General features: G+C 54.6%; 1 protein-coding gene across 1 annotated transcript in view; it reads left to right on the plus strand.

Annotated features, from left to right (window-relative positions):
• LOC142844075 (uncharacterized) overlaps positions 1-17,502 on the plus strand; it is a 34,916-nt gene extending 17,414 nt beyond the window's left edge. Inside the window, exons 3-7 of the mRNA XM_075962391.1 lie at positions 3,944-4,025; positions 5,348-5,412; positions 8,953-9,160; positions 10,598-10,706; positions 14,015-17,502. Of these exons, the coding sequence (XP_075818506.1) occupies positions 3,944-4,025; positions 5,348-5,412; positions 8,953-9,160; positions 10,598-10,706; positions 14,015-14,074 (524 nt within the window). The 3' untranslated portion in view covers positions 14,075-17,502. The remainder of the gene's footprint in view (positions 1-3,943; positions 4,026-5,347; positions 5,413-8,952; positions 9,161-10,597; positions 10,707-14,014) is intronic.
• Positions 17,503-19,445: the final 1,943 nt, after the last annotated feature.

Consider the following 19,445-nt stretch of genomic DNA (forward strand, 5'->3'; position numbering starts at 1 on the left):
TGGGACCTCTCCCAGGGACGTTCTCCAGTGCCGTGAAACACAGCGTTCTCTAGGGCTGATCCATACATATGGAACTACAGCTCAATAAAGGTGGTTTCCTAACTCTCAGACAGGCCTGCATATTCCTGCAGAGAGGACAGTCCTACTGTGGCTACCTTGTCTGCCATTCACCTTCCGGGGCCTGTGATCAACAGATACAGTGTGTCTTCATCCAGTGAAGCAGCTGTCCTGTAGCTTGGTTATAACTATATAACACGTGCGCACTCAACCTTATTGTTGGCGAGTGGGTGAGAACTGTGATCCTGGGACCCATTCCTCATAAGCCTTGGGCCTCAGCGTCTCCATCTGCCTCATTTTAGCTCTGATATTGGTGGGTAGCTGGGAGGTTCTAGAGTCCAGATTAAGTCGCTGGCTTGAAAGCATTCCTGAGCTTCAACCTGAGGCCCTGATTTTTGAAGTCTCCCTAGAGACCAGGAGGACTGACCCACAAAGCTGCAGGTGTCTGTTGCATAGATAGGACACTCGGAGCAACCACCCACTTCCCCAGGCCAGGTACTAGGGCGCTGTCACCTGGTGGGCACTCATGCAGTGCCCAGCACAGCCCACCAGGTTCCTGAAACATAGGAACCACTATGAGGGCAGGCTGATGGAAACACACATACACACACACACACAGGAACCCCTGTGGAGACAGGTAGATACACAGACACATGTATACATCACACATACACGCACGCACGCGCACACACACAAAGCTGGGTTGTAGGTCAGGCCAGACCTGGCCTCTGCTTTCTCTTTTCCTTTGTGTCCTAGACATTTTGGTTCATGAATACTGTTCCTTTTGCACTGGAAAAAAAATACTGAAGTGACAAAATAAACCATCTGTCCAGAGAAAAATTGACCCTGCCTAAGTTACCACTACGTGTTTCTTCCCCAAATAGAGGCATTCCCAAAACAGGTGTGACGTTGGAAGCGGTTAACACCATCCGCCAGCATGTACGAGACTTCTAACAGAAGCAGACCCCGTAGGAGCTTTATGGGGCCAATGTCCCGTGTCCGGATAGCTCATGACCACAGCAACGGTGCCACTTTAGGACAGGACCCTTGTGTGTGCTAGCTATAATGTTCTGAGTCTTTTATCTGAAAAGAACATCTGGTTTTCCCCCAGAACCGGAACCGAGGCCTGTTACATTGACATCACAAACAGTGGCATCATTTGTGAGACTTACCTAAGCGGTCCAGGTGGGAGTGCAGATGACTGTGTGTCTGGCGGTGGCTTGGTTTTTAGAATCATCTGGACATTAATGGGAACTGGAGGTTGCCAGCGGGAGACTCCACTGAGAACACCTGGTGGATTGGTGGAGGCTCCCACCCAGTCGCTTTCTCTCTGACCTATGAAATCCATGTAAATGTAGGTATAAGTGGCCACTCTAGATACAAAAGCTTGGCCCAGAGAAAACAGGTTCCTGAAGGCCACACAACCTGGGAGATTCTGTGGCTTCTTGGTTTTGGATAAAGCAGGACTTCACCCTGGGACAGCCATTCTGCCAACCTAGATGGATGTCATGGCCCCACTGGACCCTGCAGATACATAACGTAATTGTATGGTTGTGAGTATGAGTAGGAATGAGGTTGGGGTGGGGCTGGCCCGAGACTCCGGGCCCTCCTGCCTGGTGTTTGGCCTGACAAATTTAGTACTATCATGAACACCAGTAACTGTGCTATGGAGGGTAAGCTCTAAGGGACAGAGGGACGGCATTGGGAGACTCATCAGCCTGAGAGGAGGCAGTGTACCTCTGTGGTTTATTCAGAGGCTCTTATGGTAGATAACGTAGTATCTGCCCACTCTTGGATCCCAGTGAGGTCCCTGTCCCAGGTTCCTAGGGATTAAACCCAGGGCCAGTGTCTGAAGTTAGAGGGAGCTTTGCAAAGCCCTCTACAGCTTGCCAACTACCTACAGCCAGGTACATTCCTGCATTACTAAGGGTGGAACCAGGGTTCTCAGAACCACTCTTGGACTGCCGGCCGGAGCCCTGTACTGTCAGCATAGGAGCCATAGGCCTTCCTGTGTCCAGAGTGGGCCCGAGGCAACTTGTGTAGTCTCAGCCACTGACCCTATAGGGCTGTGCTCAGCCCCGCCAAGGGTCTGATCAACATCTCTGTTTCCCTCAGCTGACCATCTTAATCCCATGTCACCTGGCCCTATACCTGTGACCCTAGTTTAGAGGCATGAAGTTGTGCTGTTTAGAAAGCAGGGGGGCTCTTCTGCGGTCTCTATGGGCACCCCACCATTTTGTTTGTGGAAATGCCCCTCTTTGAGCCCAAGGAGGTGCAAGCTTTACTGGTTTCAATGTTCCTATGGTTCTTTTCCTAGAGAGGCCTTGGAGCCCAAGAGATGGGTCCAGCCCACGTTCCCCTGGTGAGGTTAGGACATGGGATTGCCTGTCCAGGCTGTAAGATCTGTGAACAGCAGGCAGCTGTCCTGAGATCATTAAATTGGGTAATCTGTACACTGTGAGCCCAGAAGTGGAGGGGGTTTTACTTTTGGTCCATGCCAAAAGAAGAGATGTGAGGGGTTTAGCTGTCAAGGGTACAGGACAGTCCTTTCTCAAAAGATAGGGTCGGAGGCTTGGACTTAGCAGCCCCAGCCCTGGGCTCTCCTCTTCCCTCTTGCCCACTGGCTTCTCTGGAGCCTTCACAGCCCTGTGTGGATGAAGAATGGCATGAAGCTCTCATGGGCTCCCAGTTCCACCTGTGGGTGCTAGCAGCCTGTGGAGACAGAGGGATGCCAGCAGTCCCTAGTGGGCCTCAGGGCCTGGCACGTTAGGAAAGAATCCCGAGTCCCTCTAGGTCCTAGAGAGTTTAATGAAAAATCACTCTCTGGCGATAATGCTTATCTAAGCAGGACAAGGTGACAACCCTCACTGCTTTTGACTTGTCCATGAGAGAGTAGCCCCTGGTCCTTGGTGACAAATCCTGGAGAAGGCCACAATCCTAAGAGGATACCCTGAGCCTTCTTACAACCCAGAGCTCGTGGAAGTGTGGATGCCTGAACCATGGTGGACTCAGGAGGGCAGGAGAGAAGCAGGCAATTCTGTCCAAGGCCAAAACACCCAGATGTGTAGGGATGAGGGGGGAACCTGGGAGGCCTTCTGGTCAAGGCTGACTCTTGGTCTTGGTGTCCTGTTGTCAATACTGGTCTATCCCCCCCCTTCTCGGCTCATAGTGACAACTGAAGTTACTTACCTCTTGGTAATGCCCCAAAGTCCTGTTTATACCTCATAAACCCCAGTGTCATTCCCAGAGTTAGGCAGGTAATGGACACTTGTGGATGCCAGGCACTGCTAGGCCCAGCGATAAATGCGAGTGGAAGGCCATCCTGTCTGAACGATCCCAAGTCTGCAGGGGCAGTACAGGCATTGTGCGGTGAGGTAGAGGGACTCCCAATGCCAGTGCTGCCTGACAGTGCAAACTGGGATGGTCATCTATGGTGGCTGGAGGACATTCTGCCCACAGGGAATTGTGGGTACCACAGTAGGGTTGGAGTTAAGGGAGGATCTTAGCCAGGCACCAGTAAGCCAAGCCCCATGAGCCCTTCCCCTAGAGTCACAGAGGACTCTAGGGTAGAGGTTAGGTCTTCTGTGTGATTTGGCTGCCTAGGAGCCTTGGCAGGGAGTTGGTTTGGAATGTGGTTCCTGGCCGGCTGGAACTGGTTAAAGCCAGGCTTGGCTCTCTTGTGTTGTCCTCTGTCTCTTGTGACCTGGAACTCCAGGCCTCTGGTGCCAAGGCCACAGTGAATAGCGCATGGGTTGTCTTATCTAGAGGTGGCTGTGGGAGTAACCAAGGAAGGGAGGGCCACACTACCTCTGACCTTTCTCTGTCCAAGCTACATGACCTGCCAAGCTGACACCTCATTTTTTTTTCATTTCCTTATGTCTTGTAGAACATGGCTGCTCCAGAGAGCCTCCCAGGAAAGGAAAAGCCAGTCACGTGTATCAGAAGACCCCGGAGGACCTCATACATAGGTACGGTCTGCCCCACTTGGGCATAGATCTCACTCCATCACTCGGTCGGAAATAGTCCTGGAGATGATAGTATACTGGCAGACAGGAGTCCACGAGAGAAGCCAGGACCAGTCCTCCCCTCAGAGACTTTACCTGCTGCCAGGCCTACCCTGCCCTCATCCCCTCAGGGGCTCATCCTGGCCTCCAACCAGTGGAAGAGATCCTTGCCCAGGACAGGACAGGAGACAGTGCCAAGGATTCTGGGTCCCTGCTTCAGCCCTGCCTTCTGCCCTGCAGGCTGTGATGGCCTGACTTGTCCTCTTGAAGCAGATGGAATCCGGCAGGGACAGATTGCCTGTGGTGGAGGGCAGAATTAGCTCTGAGACAGCCTCTTGCAGCCCAGTCATGCAGTAGGCATACTGGACCCTCTCCTCCAACCTCCTTTCTACCTGCCATTTATCCAGATAGGTTCTGTTAGCATTTAAGCCTCAGTGTGCCAGCCCACAGAATGGGCAGAGATACTTGTTGGTGGAGATCAGGAGCTGAATGGTGATCCTTAAATACCTGTAGCTCAGTGGGGAAGACCCAGGGAGCTAGACAGTCTTTGGAAACTGTAGGTTCCCTGACAGGGGAAGACTGTGCAATACACTGAAGCCAGATTGCAACCCCGATCGCAGCCTCCCCTCAGCCAGCCTCCACAGGCTCAGAATCAGCTCTCCACGACTCAGCCATCCAGTTGGCATCTGTGACTGCTGGTGCTGCTCAGGCAGTCCTCAGGTTGAGGCATTGTATCTGCCTCTGTCCAGTGGGTGGCGCTGTGCTGTCTTCTTTCTTCATATGGCTGAGCAAGGGTCTGTATCTAGGAGCCCAGACGTGTAGGGCTCCGTGGTTTCAAGCTAGTTTTGAGGAGGGTGTGCAGAGGCCTCATCGATTGGGATGACCTAGCCACTTGAAGGCCTGGACCTGTTCTATATCACTTAGGTAGAGCAGGGTGCCCACTCTGCCCTTGGCAGGCTGTGTCCCCCACCAGGGGTCCAGTGCCAGCAGTTTGGCCAGAACTCTGGCAGTGACATTCCCTCCAGGGATGGCTCTGTGTGTGGCTCCTCCATGCAGCCTCTCGGTCCTTCGTGACCAGGTCCTTGTAGGAGGGGTAGGCCCAGGACTTTATGAGATTTGAGCCCCAACATTTGGCCATGAGCTACCCTGAGTTCCAAGTGTCTCCTAAGCTGTGCCAAGGCCTTTTGTGGGCCCTTGCAGGTTGGTGTTTGTAGGAAGTGATACAAATGCAAAAGGAGTGTTCATGGATGTACCCCTGCACCTAACAGGTGTCTCTTTCCTTCTAGGCATCAGCCTCTTCTCGAACTCTCCCAGGTGACCTCTGAAGCTCAAGGACCCGTGTCCAGCCCAGGTCAGAGCAACATTTTGGTTATGTATGGAACTCAGGGCCACCTTCCCCAGCTCTCCTGGATACTGCTGTAGGTTCATGCCACACAGACCTGGAGGTTTGCATATGCTGGGCCTTGACGGGGCAGCCTCAACCCCTGCCAGCCTCTTTCTGGAACTCTAGGATGTCTGGGCATATCCAGGTGCACCCAGGACCCTAGACTGGGCCATCTTTCTGCCCCAGCCATCAAGAAGGAGATGCTGGGGGCATAATGAGATGACCTCAGGACGTATACAATATCTGCAGTATTACTTGAGACTCAGTGGTAAAGGTCCTGTTTCCTTTGCCTTGGACACCTTACAGTTAGAACTGGGAACCTGGGCCTCTAGTGCTCAGAGGGATCTGGGAGCTGTGCTCACACTTGTCCCTGCCTGCAAAGAGCCAGATGCCAAGTATAGCCTTGGACCTACCCAGATGAATCTAGATCCAGGAAATTGGTGTGGCCATGGTCAAGGGCAGTCTCATCACCCAGGCTGTAGGCAGGGTCCCACGCCTTCTTGTATAAGCTAGAGAAATCCGTATTTGGGCCTGGGATCCCTCTGCTATCTGTGCTTTGGTGTAGATGAACTGCCACACACAACCCTAGTCTCTGTGTCTGCACCTGAGGTGAAGGATGTCAGCCAGTGCTTGAAAGTAGGGTAAATAGACAGGTGTGTGTATGGGGGGATTTCAGAACTCGGTAGATGGGATAGGACAGAGTGGGAGAGAGAGACCGAGTCTCTGAACACCTGAACTACCTCAAGAGTGCAGCTGGCCCAGGTATCCCTAGGGACCTAGTAGCTCCTGGCCAAGGGGCTCTGATTAATAGATCCTGGACTTTCCGGGATACCCACCCTAAGACAGACCTGCCTGTCATACCCCATCTTAGCCCCAGGCAGCCTTTAATACACACACACCCCCCACTGTCCCATGGGCATAGATGAACCTCTAGAGTCCAACAGTGTACCTTTCACCAGGGCTCAGGCTAGGAATGTGCCCGAGTTTCTGAGTCCCAGGAGCTAATGTGTATGGGAGACTGTGGGTGCAGGACACCAGGAACAAAGGTGGGAGTCCCAGAGGGCTCCTGGGCCAAGACATATGAGGAAGGGTCCGGAACAGAAAAGAATGGGCTGGGTTGGGGTGAGTGCCCATTCCTGGTCCATGACCCAGTCCCTACTTAGCTCCATGCACATAAGATGCACTGGATGTATACAGTAGGTGCTTACTCAGTGCAGGTGTTAGTGACAGTTTCAGAGACACCCCCCCAATACACAATATGGGGGTTTACCATCCCATTCTCCTTTCTAGGGATCCCTTCTGGTGGAGCGAGTTAGCCCCATCTCCCCTGTGTCCTGGGCATACTGGACCATGGGGTCTTTGAGACATCAGCTTAGACTGGGAAGCCATGGAAAGTTGGGACTCTAGGGTTTAGTTGGCAAGGTTGGAATTGCACCCCATGAAATCTGCCAGACTGGATTTGGGCCGGGGAGGTCTGAGCACAGGCAAGCCCCTGGCTTTGAGCTCTACCCCTACATGTTTAGCCAGCCATGGTCCCTACCGTGCTTGTAGTGTTGGCCCCAGCAAGTAGCCAAGTAGCCAACCTCAGCCGACCACCAACCCAGCAAGTGGTGGTCTCATGGCCTTGCGCAGTCTCGGAGGGAAACTGAGTCTTGGGGTCAGTGGGCTGGACAACCAAAGGAGAAGCACACTGGAAGTTAGATATGGGACTTCCAGATTCCCAGGGTCTGACACTCCCAGTCAGGAGACCAGCTGCCCCAGATCTCTGAAGGGTGAGGGAGGACACAGATTTATCTAATAGCCAGGTAGTGTGTTTTTTAGGTAAGGTCTCTAGCCTAGGCTGACCTTGAACTCTGCACGCAATTGAAGGTGGCCTTGAACTCTTGATCCTCCTGTCTTCACCTCTTGGGTGCTTGGATTCTAGGTGTAAGCCACTACACCCAGGGTATAGCGTGCTGGGGATTGAGCCCAGGGCTGGAGGCTTGCTATCCAGGCACCCCACTCTCAGAGCTCTAGCTTCAGATCTCTTAAACATTTTTTTTTTTTTGGTTTTTCAAGACAGGGTTTCTCTGTGGCTTTGGACATTTTTAAAAAGATTTTTCGCCTGGTGGTGGCAGCACACACTTTTAATCCCAGCACTCGGGAGGCAGAGACAGGTGGATCTCTGAGTTCAAGGCTAGCCTGGTCTACAGAGTGAGTTCCAGGACAGCCAGGGCTATGCAGAAAAACTTGGTCTCTAAAAAACAAAAACCAAGCAAACAAAAAATTTTCTTTAAAAAAACAATTAATGTGTGTCAGTATTTCGCTTCCATATGTGTCTGTGAGCCACGTTTATGCTGTGTGCTCCCAGAGTTTAGAAGAGGCCACTGGATCTCCTGGAACTGGAGTTGCCGATTGTTGTAAACGACCACGCGATGTTTGGAATACAACCAGGCTTCTCTAGACGAGCAAAAAGTGCTTTTAACTGCTAAGCCATTGCTCCAGCCCCAGGACATTCTTTATTTAGTCTTACAAATACCTTGCATTTGGTCGTTGGCTCCAGTGTAATTGCTAACCTACAAAGGCCTAGCCTTGGTCCAGCACCAGCTCTGTCTTCATGTAGTCTTCTAGCCTCCAGCTCCTAAGGACCCCCTGCCAGCCAGGCTGAGTGAGGATGATTCCAGAGAGACGTTCCTGAGAAGCTGAAAGGCCCTGAGGAAGGCACCGTTGGCCTTCCATGATGGGGAGCTTCTTGGGAGGCTCTCAGAGAGGCTCTGATCCCTCTGAGCAACTTAGTGACCCGTCACAATGTACCTGAGTTCTCTCTGTTTCCTTATCCCTAAAACACGGGAGGATGAAAACACCCATGCTGTCCTGTGGCTGAGGGTGGGGTGGAGGGCACAGTCACAGCCTCTCTGTGTTCCACCATTTTTAGCCAAGGATCCCATTGTCATGAGGACAAAGTGAACCCTAGTAGTAAGGAATTTAACAGTGCCTGGCACGTTGAAGGTACCAAATGCTCTCATTGGCTGGGCCTCGCGACAAAGGCCTAGTTACTTAGGAAGACTAAAAGTTTGAGGCTAGCCTGAGCTATATAGAATGAATTCGAGGTCAGCCTGGGAAACTTAGCATGACCCTCAAAATAAAAATTTTGAAGGGTAGGAGATGACACTCAATGGTGGAGACCAGGGTTCAGTCCCCAGTACCACCACCACCCCTAAACTGTGTTCACACGTATGGGTCCTTAGTGTGTACCCAGAACTGGCCCATAAGGTTAGAGCACTCTTGAGTGGCTAGGGACTTGAAGCCAGAACCATGTGGCTTCCCTCTGAGGAGAAGCCCTTAGTGATTAAAAGAGGCCACCATGCCGTTAACACTCCATAGCATTATCAGGACCACTATGGCTGAACAGGTGATGTCTGGTGGCACTCTCCCTTGCCACGTCACCATGGCAGTGTTACCCTGTAAAGATGACGCGGACTCTTCTCAATTCCGCTCTTGTTTTTGTTTGTTTCTGTTCTGTCACAGGCCCTGCCCTGGATTCCTGTCGACTGGTCCCCGTCGTAAACCCTTGGCTGTGGGAGTTGCATCTCTCCTATGGCCCACCCACCCTGCAAGGTGGCTTCCATGACTGTAGCGTCCCTGTCCCCTGGGCCTCAGACTGGCTACCTGTGAAGTGGGATTGTACTCCACACAGATTTTTTGCTCTGCACAGGTCCAAAGGAGGCAGCCTGAGGTGAGACCTGTACCCCCTAGAGCTGTTTTCTTTGCCCCGACTGTGTAACTGGATTCTGAATAGAGCAGAGGCTATGATGGGGAGGGGGCACAAAGCAATTCTGATCTAGCCCTCTGGAGTGTCTACTGCCCTCTGTCTGGAGAGGCTTGGAGACCAGCTGTGGTGAGGGGGCAGAGGGACCCCTGGCCAGGAGCCGGAAAGGGGAATTGAATAGATGATGGTCACTTGTTTAAGAAGCAGCCGGAACGAGATGAAAAAGCTAGGGCTGTTCTAGTTGGATCCGTAGAAAGTAGGGATAGTGGTAGCGTATGCTCCTGAAGAAAGTCTTCCTGGCATCCGTCCTGTTGATGGCCGCTTTGGCAACTGATCCCTTGACCTCTTGGCCCCAGACAGGAAGGAACTATCTAGCCCACTCGTTCCTGGAGCATAGGATGGCACTTGAGCCCCTTGGCTTGGGGCCTCCCAACCCGGGCAGATAAGGACATGTCCTGTAGATTCTAGAGAGGAGCTCAGGCCTAGGAGGTGTCACCGTGGGCCACCTGGAGCCCCTTGAGGGGAAGTGTGGGAGTCTCTGGAAGCCCAGAGCCAGTTTGGAACTTGGGTGGGAGGAGAGTTCTGGAAGGGGATGGCTTGACCTATTTTCTCTGACCAGACCATCTCAGGCCTCGGCCCAAGGCAAAGCCTTGATCTGGTAGGTTGTTCTTTCTCCTCCCTGCCAGGCATCCACTGGTCCCACCCTCTGGCTTCCACAGCCTTTGTCTTCCAAGGGCGCCACAAAATGGCCGACACAGCCCTCAGCCATTTTGTAGCTGAAACAAGCGGTAGCCTTGGAGAGGAGGAGACCCCTGCTTCCTGCCTGCCCCGAGTGGCCTGGACAGAGCCCAGGACCAGCGCTCCCCCAACCCCCACTTGGCTTTGGCCATGGCTGCCCCAGGCTTGGCACAACCAGCTGCTTGGCAAGGGTGCCTGGGAGTCCTGGCCCCTTAGCCAGCTCCACTTCTGCCTTACTACCCACCAAGCAAACAGAGGAGGCTGCACATCAGAGTCGGGAAAAGCCAGCCACCAGCACTGTCCTTGGCAGGGGCTGGGCCGGCATGGATGGTTCTAGAAATGATGTCTGTACTGCGGTACCAGGTTCCTGAATGTGGCCATCAACAAGCGTAGATTTGAGTTAGGTCTCCCTGAGAGAAAAGCCTCTGGCCTCCAAATGCTCCTCATACCCTTAACCTGTCCAGGGACCTTGGGGATCCCTGGCTGAGCGTGATATAGAATGCCAGGGTTACACAGCGGCCAGTCTGTCTCCTGGCCTGGGTAACCTATGATGTCATCAAGTAGTCCAGGTGCTTGCTAGAGCAAGGCTACCCAGTGGGCCACCGGGGGTCTGAGGTACAAGAAACTTTTTCTTTTCCCTGTCACACGGTTCCTCTGCCTTCCTAGAGATCAGAAGCAGCACCTCCCAGAGTGCTGCCTTAATGACGCTATCCAGGCCCACAGCACCCCCAGCGTCCCTGGGTCACCGTCATACAGTGCTGTCCAGCTTCCCAAGGTAGGACAAACGGGGCAAGCTCTGGGAGCCAGGAATGCCCAGACAGCCGCGCCACCCCTGTGGGGAGGTCCTTAAAAGAAGCTAGGGGGTAGCTCCCTGGGAAGCAGGGAAGGGTGTGGGGTAAAATGTCTTTGACTCTTGGGCAGTATGGGGGTTGCTCCATGGCCCTGCCTCACCCCGTGCCCTCTACCGGGATAGCAAGAAGCCATGTGTAGACAGTAGGGCCAAGCTGTCCCATCTAGGAGCTAGCTGGATGCCAGCCCCAGGCTTCTTTCTTCTCACAGCTCCCAGGAAGAACATTCTGTCACCATGAAGTGAGGCTTGCTCAGGCCATGTCCCCTTCCAGGGAAACCCTGCAGTCCAAAACCCACCTGCCCAGACCAGTGTTTTCCCATGTGCCAGGCCAGGATGGAACCTCCCGGGGTCCTGGAATATAGGCTTCCTAGAATGAGAAAAATCTCCCCAGGAAGGGCCAGGTCCAGAGGGAGTCAACAAGCAGGCAGAGTATGTGCCCCACAGTGTGGCATCTGAAGTCATTTCCCACGCACCTTCCTATGTCCTGGACAGTGCTTGGGTCGGGGAATATCTGCGGATGAATGGCCAGAGCTGGTAACCTGTAGCTAAATGTCCAGCCCCAGGCAGAGTGCAGGGAGCAGGAGGGCCCCGCAAGGGCCTTGCCCAGTGTATCATGGGCCTTCGGTGCTTTGCCCTAGGCATACGCCATCATGATTCCCACTACTGTCCATACCAGACTGCTATCTCACTAGCCCTCCAGAGAAGGCACAGAGCCAACTGCCGACTGACTTTGTCTCGGACCCTATTTCTAGATGAAGAGGGCTAGGCTCAGATCTGGGCCTTCCCAGCCAGGCTCTAGACCCTGAGTCTCCCCTTTTCTCTCGTGAATTTTGCTATGGGTCACAGTGTTCATTACCTCTATTCTAGGGGTGGGCATGCTACCAGGGTACCGCAGTTCTCGGGTCTGCTCAAAGCCCAGTGCAGGTCAAATCCACCTCGGGATCAGTGTGAGGTGTGTAGGGCTAGAGAGAGCCAGGTCCGAGGCACTTAGATGCTAGCTCCAGGTTTGACCTTGCATCCTTGTGGTACACTTTTGGAAAAGGATGTTCAAGCCTGTGGGTACTTCCCCATGGACCTGTCAGAGCAGTCCAGTCTGAAGCCAGGGCACTGAGCAAACCTGGGTCATCTTTGTTCAAATATGATCTTGTAATGTCTCTAGCGATCACATTAGTCATTTTGCTCAAGTTTACACAAAGGCCTCACTCAGTGACTGAGATTTTGGTCACCCCTAACATGCTTGTTTTAGCCAGACCAAAGAGACTCCTCAGTAGGCATGGCCCGCCTCTGGGCACACTGACCCAGGCCTAGTCAGTAAGCATGCATCTTGCTAACTTTATGGGCCGTGTTCACGAGGAGACCCGCCTTCTGCCCAGCCGGATGCCACCCCTCCCACCGTTCCCAGACTCGCTGTTGGCACGGCCTACTGAGCAGAGACACTGGCGGCTTTATGGGAGAAACCTAATCAGGGAGACCAGGAGGGGGAGGCTGCCATGGGGGGGGGTCTGGCTCTTGGTGGCCCCAAGCCAAGCCTGAGGTGACTTCAGGGTGACACCGTCTGTCTGCCTCTCTCCCTCCAGACATCCGCCCAGCACTGAAAGGGCCACCTGCCTGCCTAGGCCTTTGGCGCACCTGTCCTGGCCAGCATGGCTCCTCCCCCAGGCACCCTGCCCATGGGCAGACACTGCAGGACTAGGGCAAGGCTGGGAGCTGGCAGCTGGCAGATGGCAGGGTGCCTGCTGACTGCTCACTCCCTGGCGACCTGTTCAGGATCGCCATTCATGTGCACTGCCCGCCCCGCCACTGGCCCTCCTCCAGCCTCGCCCCACTGGATCCCTTTGGTTTGTTTCAGGACCCCTTCCCTGTTACCCGTTAAGAAAGGAGGCATTTATGTGAGTCCCATCCCCCAGGGTGGAGGCCAGTGGTCAAGCTAATCCTGGCACATCTGAACACTTCTCGAGTATGAACTGGGTCTTTTCCTCACTCACATTCAGCTTCAGAGACCAAGAAAAGGTGACCCTTCCGGAGTCTCGTGGAACCAGTGTACCCCTGTGTAGGGCAGAGTTGTCTAAGAACTGAGTGGCCATGGTAACCGGGCCTGCCACCAGAGCATGGAGAGACACCTGAGGGAAATGGGTCTGAGACAGGCACCTGTGGGTCAGCCTCGCCAGACTGGCACCCTGGGCAGAGTGAGGCCCCCTGGGGAGAAGAAACCTTGTGGGAAGGAACAGGAACCACAGGTCAGTGGTTCCCGGCAGAGGGACAGACCAGGGCAAAAGCCGGGAGGTGGGGAGGACCTGGGAGATGGCCAAGGAGAGCAGAGGAGGCTTGCCCAGGGCATTCTGCTGCTTTGTGGGCTGGGGGCGGGGCTGACAGGCACTGTGGAAAGGATCAGAGAAAGGGTGTCCGATGGATAGCTTGGCCATCTTGGTGGTAACAAGCAAGGCTGGTAGTCAGGGAGGGAGGGCCTTTCCCACCCTTGTGTCCTCACCACCCTCGATAGCCAATGGTCTCATCTTCCTCTCCTTGAGATGTGCAGGAATAGCAAGGCTTGTAACAAACTGCTCTGGCTCAATGGGCAGATCCAAAGCAGGCCTTGTCTCTATTCCGCACCCCAGGCTCAGCTCCAGAGCCCTTCAGCTGGCTGGGCTGCTCCCTCACTGCCACCATGTCCCTGCTTGGCCTTCCATCTTTCTGCTGGCCCTGCCGTGATGCCTTGGCCAGAATGGGCCCAAGGGAAGTAGGGTAGTGACTTGATTCATGGAAGAAGTCTGTAGTCCAGTGAGTCCCTTCTCTGGCTCTCAGCTCTCAGGAGGAAGAGTTCAGGCCCCACTTGTCCTATCTTGGGAAGCTGCATCTTGCTGACAACCTCTGAGAGAGGATTAACTCTTTCCGGGGTCCAGTTAACTACCACAGTGTACTTGAGGGAGAGTATAAGCCTGTCCCCTCGCGGCGCTGCTTCTCTCAGGCCCCACAGTCAGTGGCCACATGGGTCGCTGACCACCCACATAGACATGCTTGACCACCATGGACGAAGTTTGAGTCATAGTCTCTGGCCAGCTGGTTTGAGAGGCCATTCCATCCAAGCCTTTGCCTGCTGCAGAGTGTCACCAGGCAGCAGACAGACTGGATGAAAATGTCACTGTGCTGTAGTCTAGCAGGGTAGCCCATCTGGGGGCTGGGCTGTCTCCCTTCGGAAGCCGATGACTGTTGCTTTTGTTTCTAAACCCAAACAGGTCAGGAAGTGGTGCCAAGCAGGAGCTTCTGCATGCAGCCGACTTCCCTGTGGTGAGTAGGGCCTCACTGTCCTTCCTCGGAAGAGTGGGAGCCATGGGAGACCTCAGAGTGAGAAGGACTAGGGTCAGAACCACAACCCTGCCACTGCTCCAGGACCTCAGCGTAGACGCCCTTACCTGGAGGCCTGTGCCTCCCACCAGCAGACTGCCCCCGGGGGATTCATCTCATCTACCCATGATGCACTGTGATATGATGAGCTTTGACCCCCACATCGGGCTACCTGGGCTGGATGTGGTTTAAGGGAGCTGCAGTTCCATCCATCACTGGCTTTGAGACACAGCCTTGCTACCCTTTCAGCTCACACCTTTCAGGTCAGCCAGCCTGAGAGCTCTCTGGGGACCTCAAAGGCAGCTCTCTGTCCCCTGTCACCATTACTCAGCTCTCCAGTGTGATCCCAGCACTGATGGAGAACCACCTGCCAGGAGAGTCATGCCTAGTGTGAGAAAGAAGGACAGATGAGGGAAACAGAATTACATCTGTTCCCAGGCTGGGCTAAGGCACAGGGTGGGGTGGCCATGGTCAAGGAGGGACCAAGATGCTTGTCTCCCACTATTCCTACAGCTTGAGTTCTGCATGTTGCAATGAAGCCCAGACTCGGGGAGGGTGGTCAGGAGCAGGGGCAGGACAGGCACTTTTGGGGGCTGTCACAGTGGCATGTATCAGCCTCCTGCTGATTGCTAACTACATTGGCCAAGGAGCTGCCGAGAATCCCCGAGGGTCCCCAGTGAGAGGCAGCCCAGACCTCCCAGGCAACCCTGCTTACAATATTGTATCCTGCTGGCCAGGGGCAGAACCCGAAATGTTGAGAGGCCTGTGACGAGGTGTGCCTTCTCTCTTTCTTCAAGGTGTTTCTGAAAGGCTCAGATGGCGTTGGCAAAAGTGACTTCTGGTCATTCTCCCATGTCCAGGTGCATCCTGGGAACTGACAAGGTTAACCATGGCCAGTCAGTGACACCTCCGCCTTCCCACCTGGTCCACTCATCATAGATAGGAACACGGGGTGGGGGTGGGAATGAGCCACTCTTCCCATGCCTTCCTGCCTCGCTAGCTCTGCTTGGACCATCCTTGGGGATATGTGACCTGTCTCTTAGTAAAAGGGTACAGGCTTGAGGCAGGGGATAGCACCCCTGAGGCTCACATAGATGTCCTTCTAGGGCTGGACAGTGCCCACACACGTAGGTCCAGGCCACACTAGTGCTTTGGGGCCGTGTTCCCAGTCCACTCTGCCTCATAAACTCCAGATCTGGGTGCATGGTGTGGACTTAAGCCTAACAGCTCCAGGGTCCTTGGACTTGCTCCTGTCACCCTTGGCAGGGAGAGGGAGGTGTGGCATCAGGTGCTAGGGTTCGTGCAGAGAACTAAAGCTGGTTAGCTTTCTGGTACTGGGCACTGAGCTTCCCTCTGCATTGCTGTCTGAGGCCTGAGAGCAGAGCTACCTGGGGGCTAGAGCCTGTGTCTTCACAGTGACCCCACCTCACAGCTGGAGGAGGAGATGACTCCACCCAGCCTGGTGCCTGCCCAGGAAAACTATGGAAGGAGGCCTGCCGTTGAGTCTCCGAGACTCCGTTGGTACCCGGGAGCAGAGAGCTACGGACACATCTTACAAGGTGGGAAGGATGCTCCAGCACACTGCTGCTGCTCAGCTGGGCAGGCTGTAGGCCTTGCTTATAAGATGGGCTTACAGTATACTTGCCCAAGGGTCCCCTGCAAGCTAGTGGCTGTGAGCGGTGCAGGCTGACTGTTGTCCCAGAGTGGGCCTCACCTGTCCCACTACACAGTGAGTGGCAAGACCCACACCGGGCCGCCTGTCCTCACAAGGTCTTCCTCCCTGCTGGGCTCTGTCCAAAGCTCTGGGAGTCCCAAGCTCAGAGCCAAACACAGAGCCCCCGCTGACTTCAGGAAGTGCTAGTCGCCAAGGACAGACTGGCCACCAGTGTCCAGCCAGGGTCTGCACTTCCGCCCAGCTGGCCACCATGGGGAGCTAGGCTGCCTCCCACAAGGAAAAAAATGGTTTTGAGCCTTCCGTAGCAAGGTCAGCTCAGGCCACCCTGGGGGGAGGCAGAGACAGAACCAGAGCCCTCAAGGAGGGGCTCTTCCTGTGAAAGAGGAGGGTGCATGCCCAAGGCCACTGCCTCGCTGGAGTCCTGGTGCCTCCAGCGCTTCCTGTGCTCCATCCTGAGACTGGGTCTCAGCCAGGTGGATGCTGAAAGCTCCCTGGACCTGGCTGGCATTTGACAAGTGACACCCTTCCCCCACTGTGGCCATTCCTGCCTAGTGATTGATCAGTTTTTTTCTCTTTTCTCCCCGCCCCCACTTCCGTCATCCCCTCTGCTTGGTGATTTTGTTTGAGGGGAACCCCTTAGCTCCGCGCTGGCCATGTTGGGCCCTCACCATGTTTCCAGCTCTTCTTCCTCTAGGAGGCATCTCCAGACACCGTAGCATCCAGCTCGACACCGACTGACAGACGGCCTTTGGGGTGAGGTAGTAGGTTGTATGGTTTTGGGCTCTGCCCCGCTCTGCGGTAACTATACAATCTACTGTCTTTCCTGAAGTGGCTGCAATATCTACAGAGGACGCCACGCCAGCCTGGCCTGGGAGGCTGAGGGAGGCGCAGGGGGTAGTGGCTGCCATGTCTGACAGGGACCTTGGACAGTCCCTCTGTGGTCTGTTGGTTATCTGTAAGGGTTGAGGCGTGGGGGTGTGCAGACGTGTGGTATTTCCAGGGCACCTCCTCTCCCTTGGCCACACTGAAGCGGCTTTCCTTCTCCTGACCCCATCATATTAGGCTATGAGGCCTGGCCTTAGAGGCCTCCCTGAAGAAAGGGTCTGGACTGCACCTTCAACTCTGTTCCAGAGTTGCCGCACACTCCAGACCTGGTGTATGCCCAGGCTTGCCAGCTCGAGGGCAGGCCTCTGTTGAATAGCAGCATCTCCATCTACATAGAGACAAGGCAGCTTTTCCATAAAGGAAGAGAGAGGAGGGTTCTAGCCTGCTCGGGCACCCTGTGGACAGAGCCTGCAGCTGGACTGTAGGCCGCTGTCCCTGGGGCGGTGGGTCCAGACACTGGAGACGTCCCTCATCCATCTGGTGGGTACAGGCCTTTCTTGCTGAGCCACTGTCTCCGCTTCCCCCCCTGCCCTGTGCCAGCTGTGCCATATGGCTCTGGCAGCCTGTGGCCAGGGTGGGCGGGGAGCGGCTGGGCCTCCTTCAGAACGTGGACCCCGCAGGGTGAGGTAGTAGGTTGTGTGGTTTCAGGGCAGTGATGTTGCCCCTTAGAAGATAACTATACAACCTACTGCCTTCCCTGAGGAGCCCAGGGTCACAAGCACATGGAGGCCCCTGCTCAGCAAGCCACGTGGAGAGCCTGTGCCACAGATAGGGTGGGGGCAGCGGTGTGGGGCCTGGATAAAAATAAAAGCATTTTGACATGAATTTACAACTGGTCCTTGGTCATTCTGGAAATACGGGTGCTGGTGGTGGGGGATGTGAGAGCTGACCACAGCATCCGCATGTCTGTGTGGACAAAGGATTTCAAGAGCTGCTCAGGGTAGTGACTGTTACCTATCTCTCATATTGCATGTGCCCCTCTGAGGCCCAAGCCCTGGAGAGGGCGCTTAGCCTCGACACCAGTGGAACCATAGACTCTGCAACTCCAAGTTAGTACTCAGAGCATAGCCCAGGATGGCGTCCAGTGTGTCTTAGCCCACAGTCCTGACCAGATCCAAGAATTTCCCATCCTTTCATGACTGCTTCCCTCAGGATAATATTGGGGTGGCCCTGAGTGTAACTTTCCATCCTTAGGCCGAATGGCCATTTATTTACCTTTCTACCAGGGGTAAATAAGGCTTACCCTAAGCCTTCATTCAGGTAGTGTTGGGGGAGGAGTCAGTCCTGGGCTAGGGTTAACTCAGGAATGTAGAATCCTGTTCTTTTCTTACCTGACCAGATGCCAAGGGCCCTCCCTTGTGGGTGTTGGCATGGCTCTGTCGAGACCTTGGCCTTCTCCCTATGGTAGCTGCCCCTAGGCCAACTTCCATCCTGAGTCCTGACCTGCCTCAGCTCTGGGCACCCACACACCTACATGGGCACACCTGGGCAGACCAACTACCTTAATACTTACCTGCGGCCATCCTCAGCTGCCAGGGCTCTCAAACCTAGCCTGCCACTCCTGAAGAGCTAATACCATGCTAGGTCCAGTACCCAGTACCCAGAGGACTCTAAGTAAGTACCCAGAAGAGTCTAAGCAACAGGGAGGACTTCCCAAAGTAGGGCTATCTGAGCTGGGTCTTGACGGCTGTGTAGGAGCTGGCAGTTAGACACTCAGAGACGTGGATAGTCAGACCTCATGGAGTGACCTGTTGTCTCCTCACTGTTATCCTTTGGGGCCATGGTGGCTAATAAGCCGTCACCTTACCAATGTTCATCCTGTAGTTGGTTAGCCAGTCAAGTCTGTCAGTTCTTGTCCTCTGAATGTCATTTCTGTCCACCCACCCTTGCTAGGCCTCAGGACTTAGAGGGGAGTCCCTCCTGCCCTTCCGTGGGAGGAGCTCTGCTCACCGTCTTCACCATCCCTTGTCCCCCTCTACGCTCTCCTGCTCAGCCCAGCTCCTCACCCATTCACCCTCACACAGGCCCAGCCTCCAGCTACCACACCAGACTGACGTGCGGGCAAGTCACAGCCACCTGACTGCTACACCGCAGTGAGAGACGTCCTGGGCCCCGCAGAGCTCAAGGATACAAGACAAGAATAGACAGTGGCCACCTGGAGGCAGCCCTGGGGTCGGAGGGCATCTGAGAGCTCTGAGGAGCCCTGCAGTCAGGGTAGCTTCCTGGGACATGCCACCTGTCAGGGTGGGAGCTACCTAACACTCTGCAGAGTGGAAATTCCAGAGACTGTGTATTCTCTTCCTCACTTCTGCTTCCTATTGGGGGAGCAAACCAGTCCAACTTGAGAGGGTCGAGTCAGGATTCCAGGGCACCCCAGATGATAGTGCCTCAGGGAAAGTACACAGGAAGGTCCTGGTCGCTGGCCGGACACCTGATGCCACCTGCTGGCCAATCTAAGAAGTGGCTCCTGGGCTGGGGGGACAGATGGGCTGGGGTGCTGTTTAGGGGCCAACGGGATTCCGCAAGCTGCTGGTCCTCAGATACACCCATCCAGGCAGGCTGGGACTATAATCAGGATGTACATAAGTGACCTTGAGGACAAGCTAGTTCAAGGCCAAGGAGGAGAGCAGTTTGGAACTCGGGTGACCTCAGTGCAAGGAAGCCAGGTTCCACAGAACCGCTGGAAGCCCAGGCACCATGAGGAAGTGGAGCTGAGTCATGCAGGAGCAAGACCTGCACATCCTCACTCCTCCTGGGATGAC

The sequence above is a fragment of the Microtus pennsylvanicus genome, chromosome 2, assembly GCF_037038515.1.
Source record: "Microtus pennsylvanicus isolate mMicPen1 chromosome 2, mMicPen1.hap1, whole genome shotgun sequence".
NCBI lineage: Eukaryota > Metazoa > Chordata > Mammalia > Rodentia > Cricetidae > Microtus > Microtus pennsylvanicus.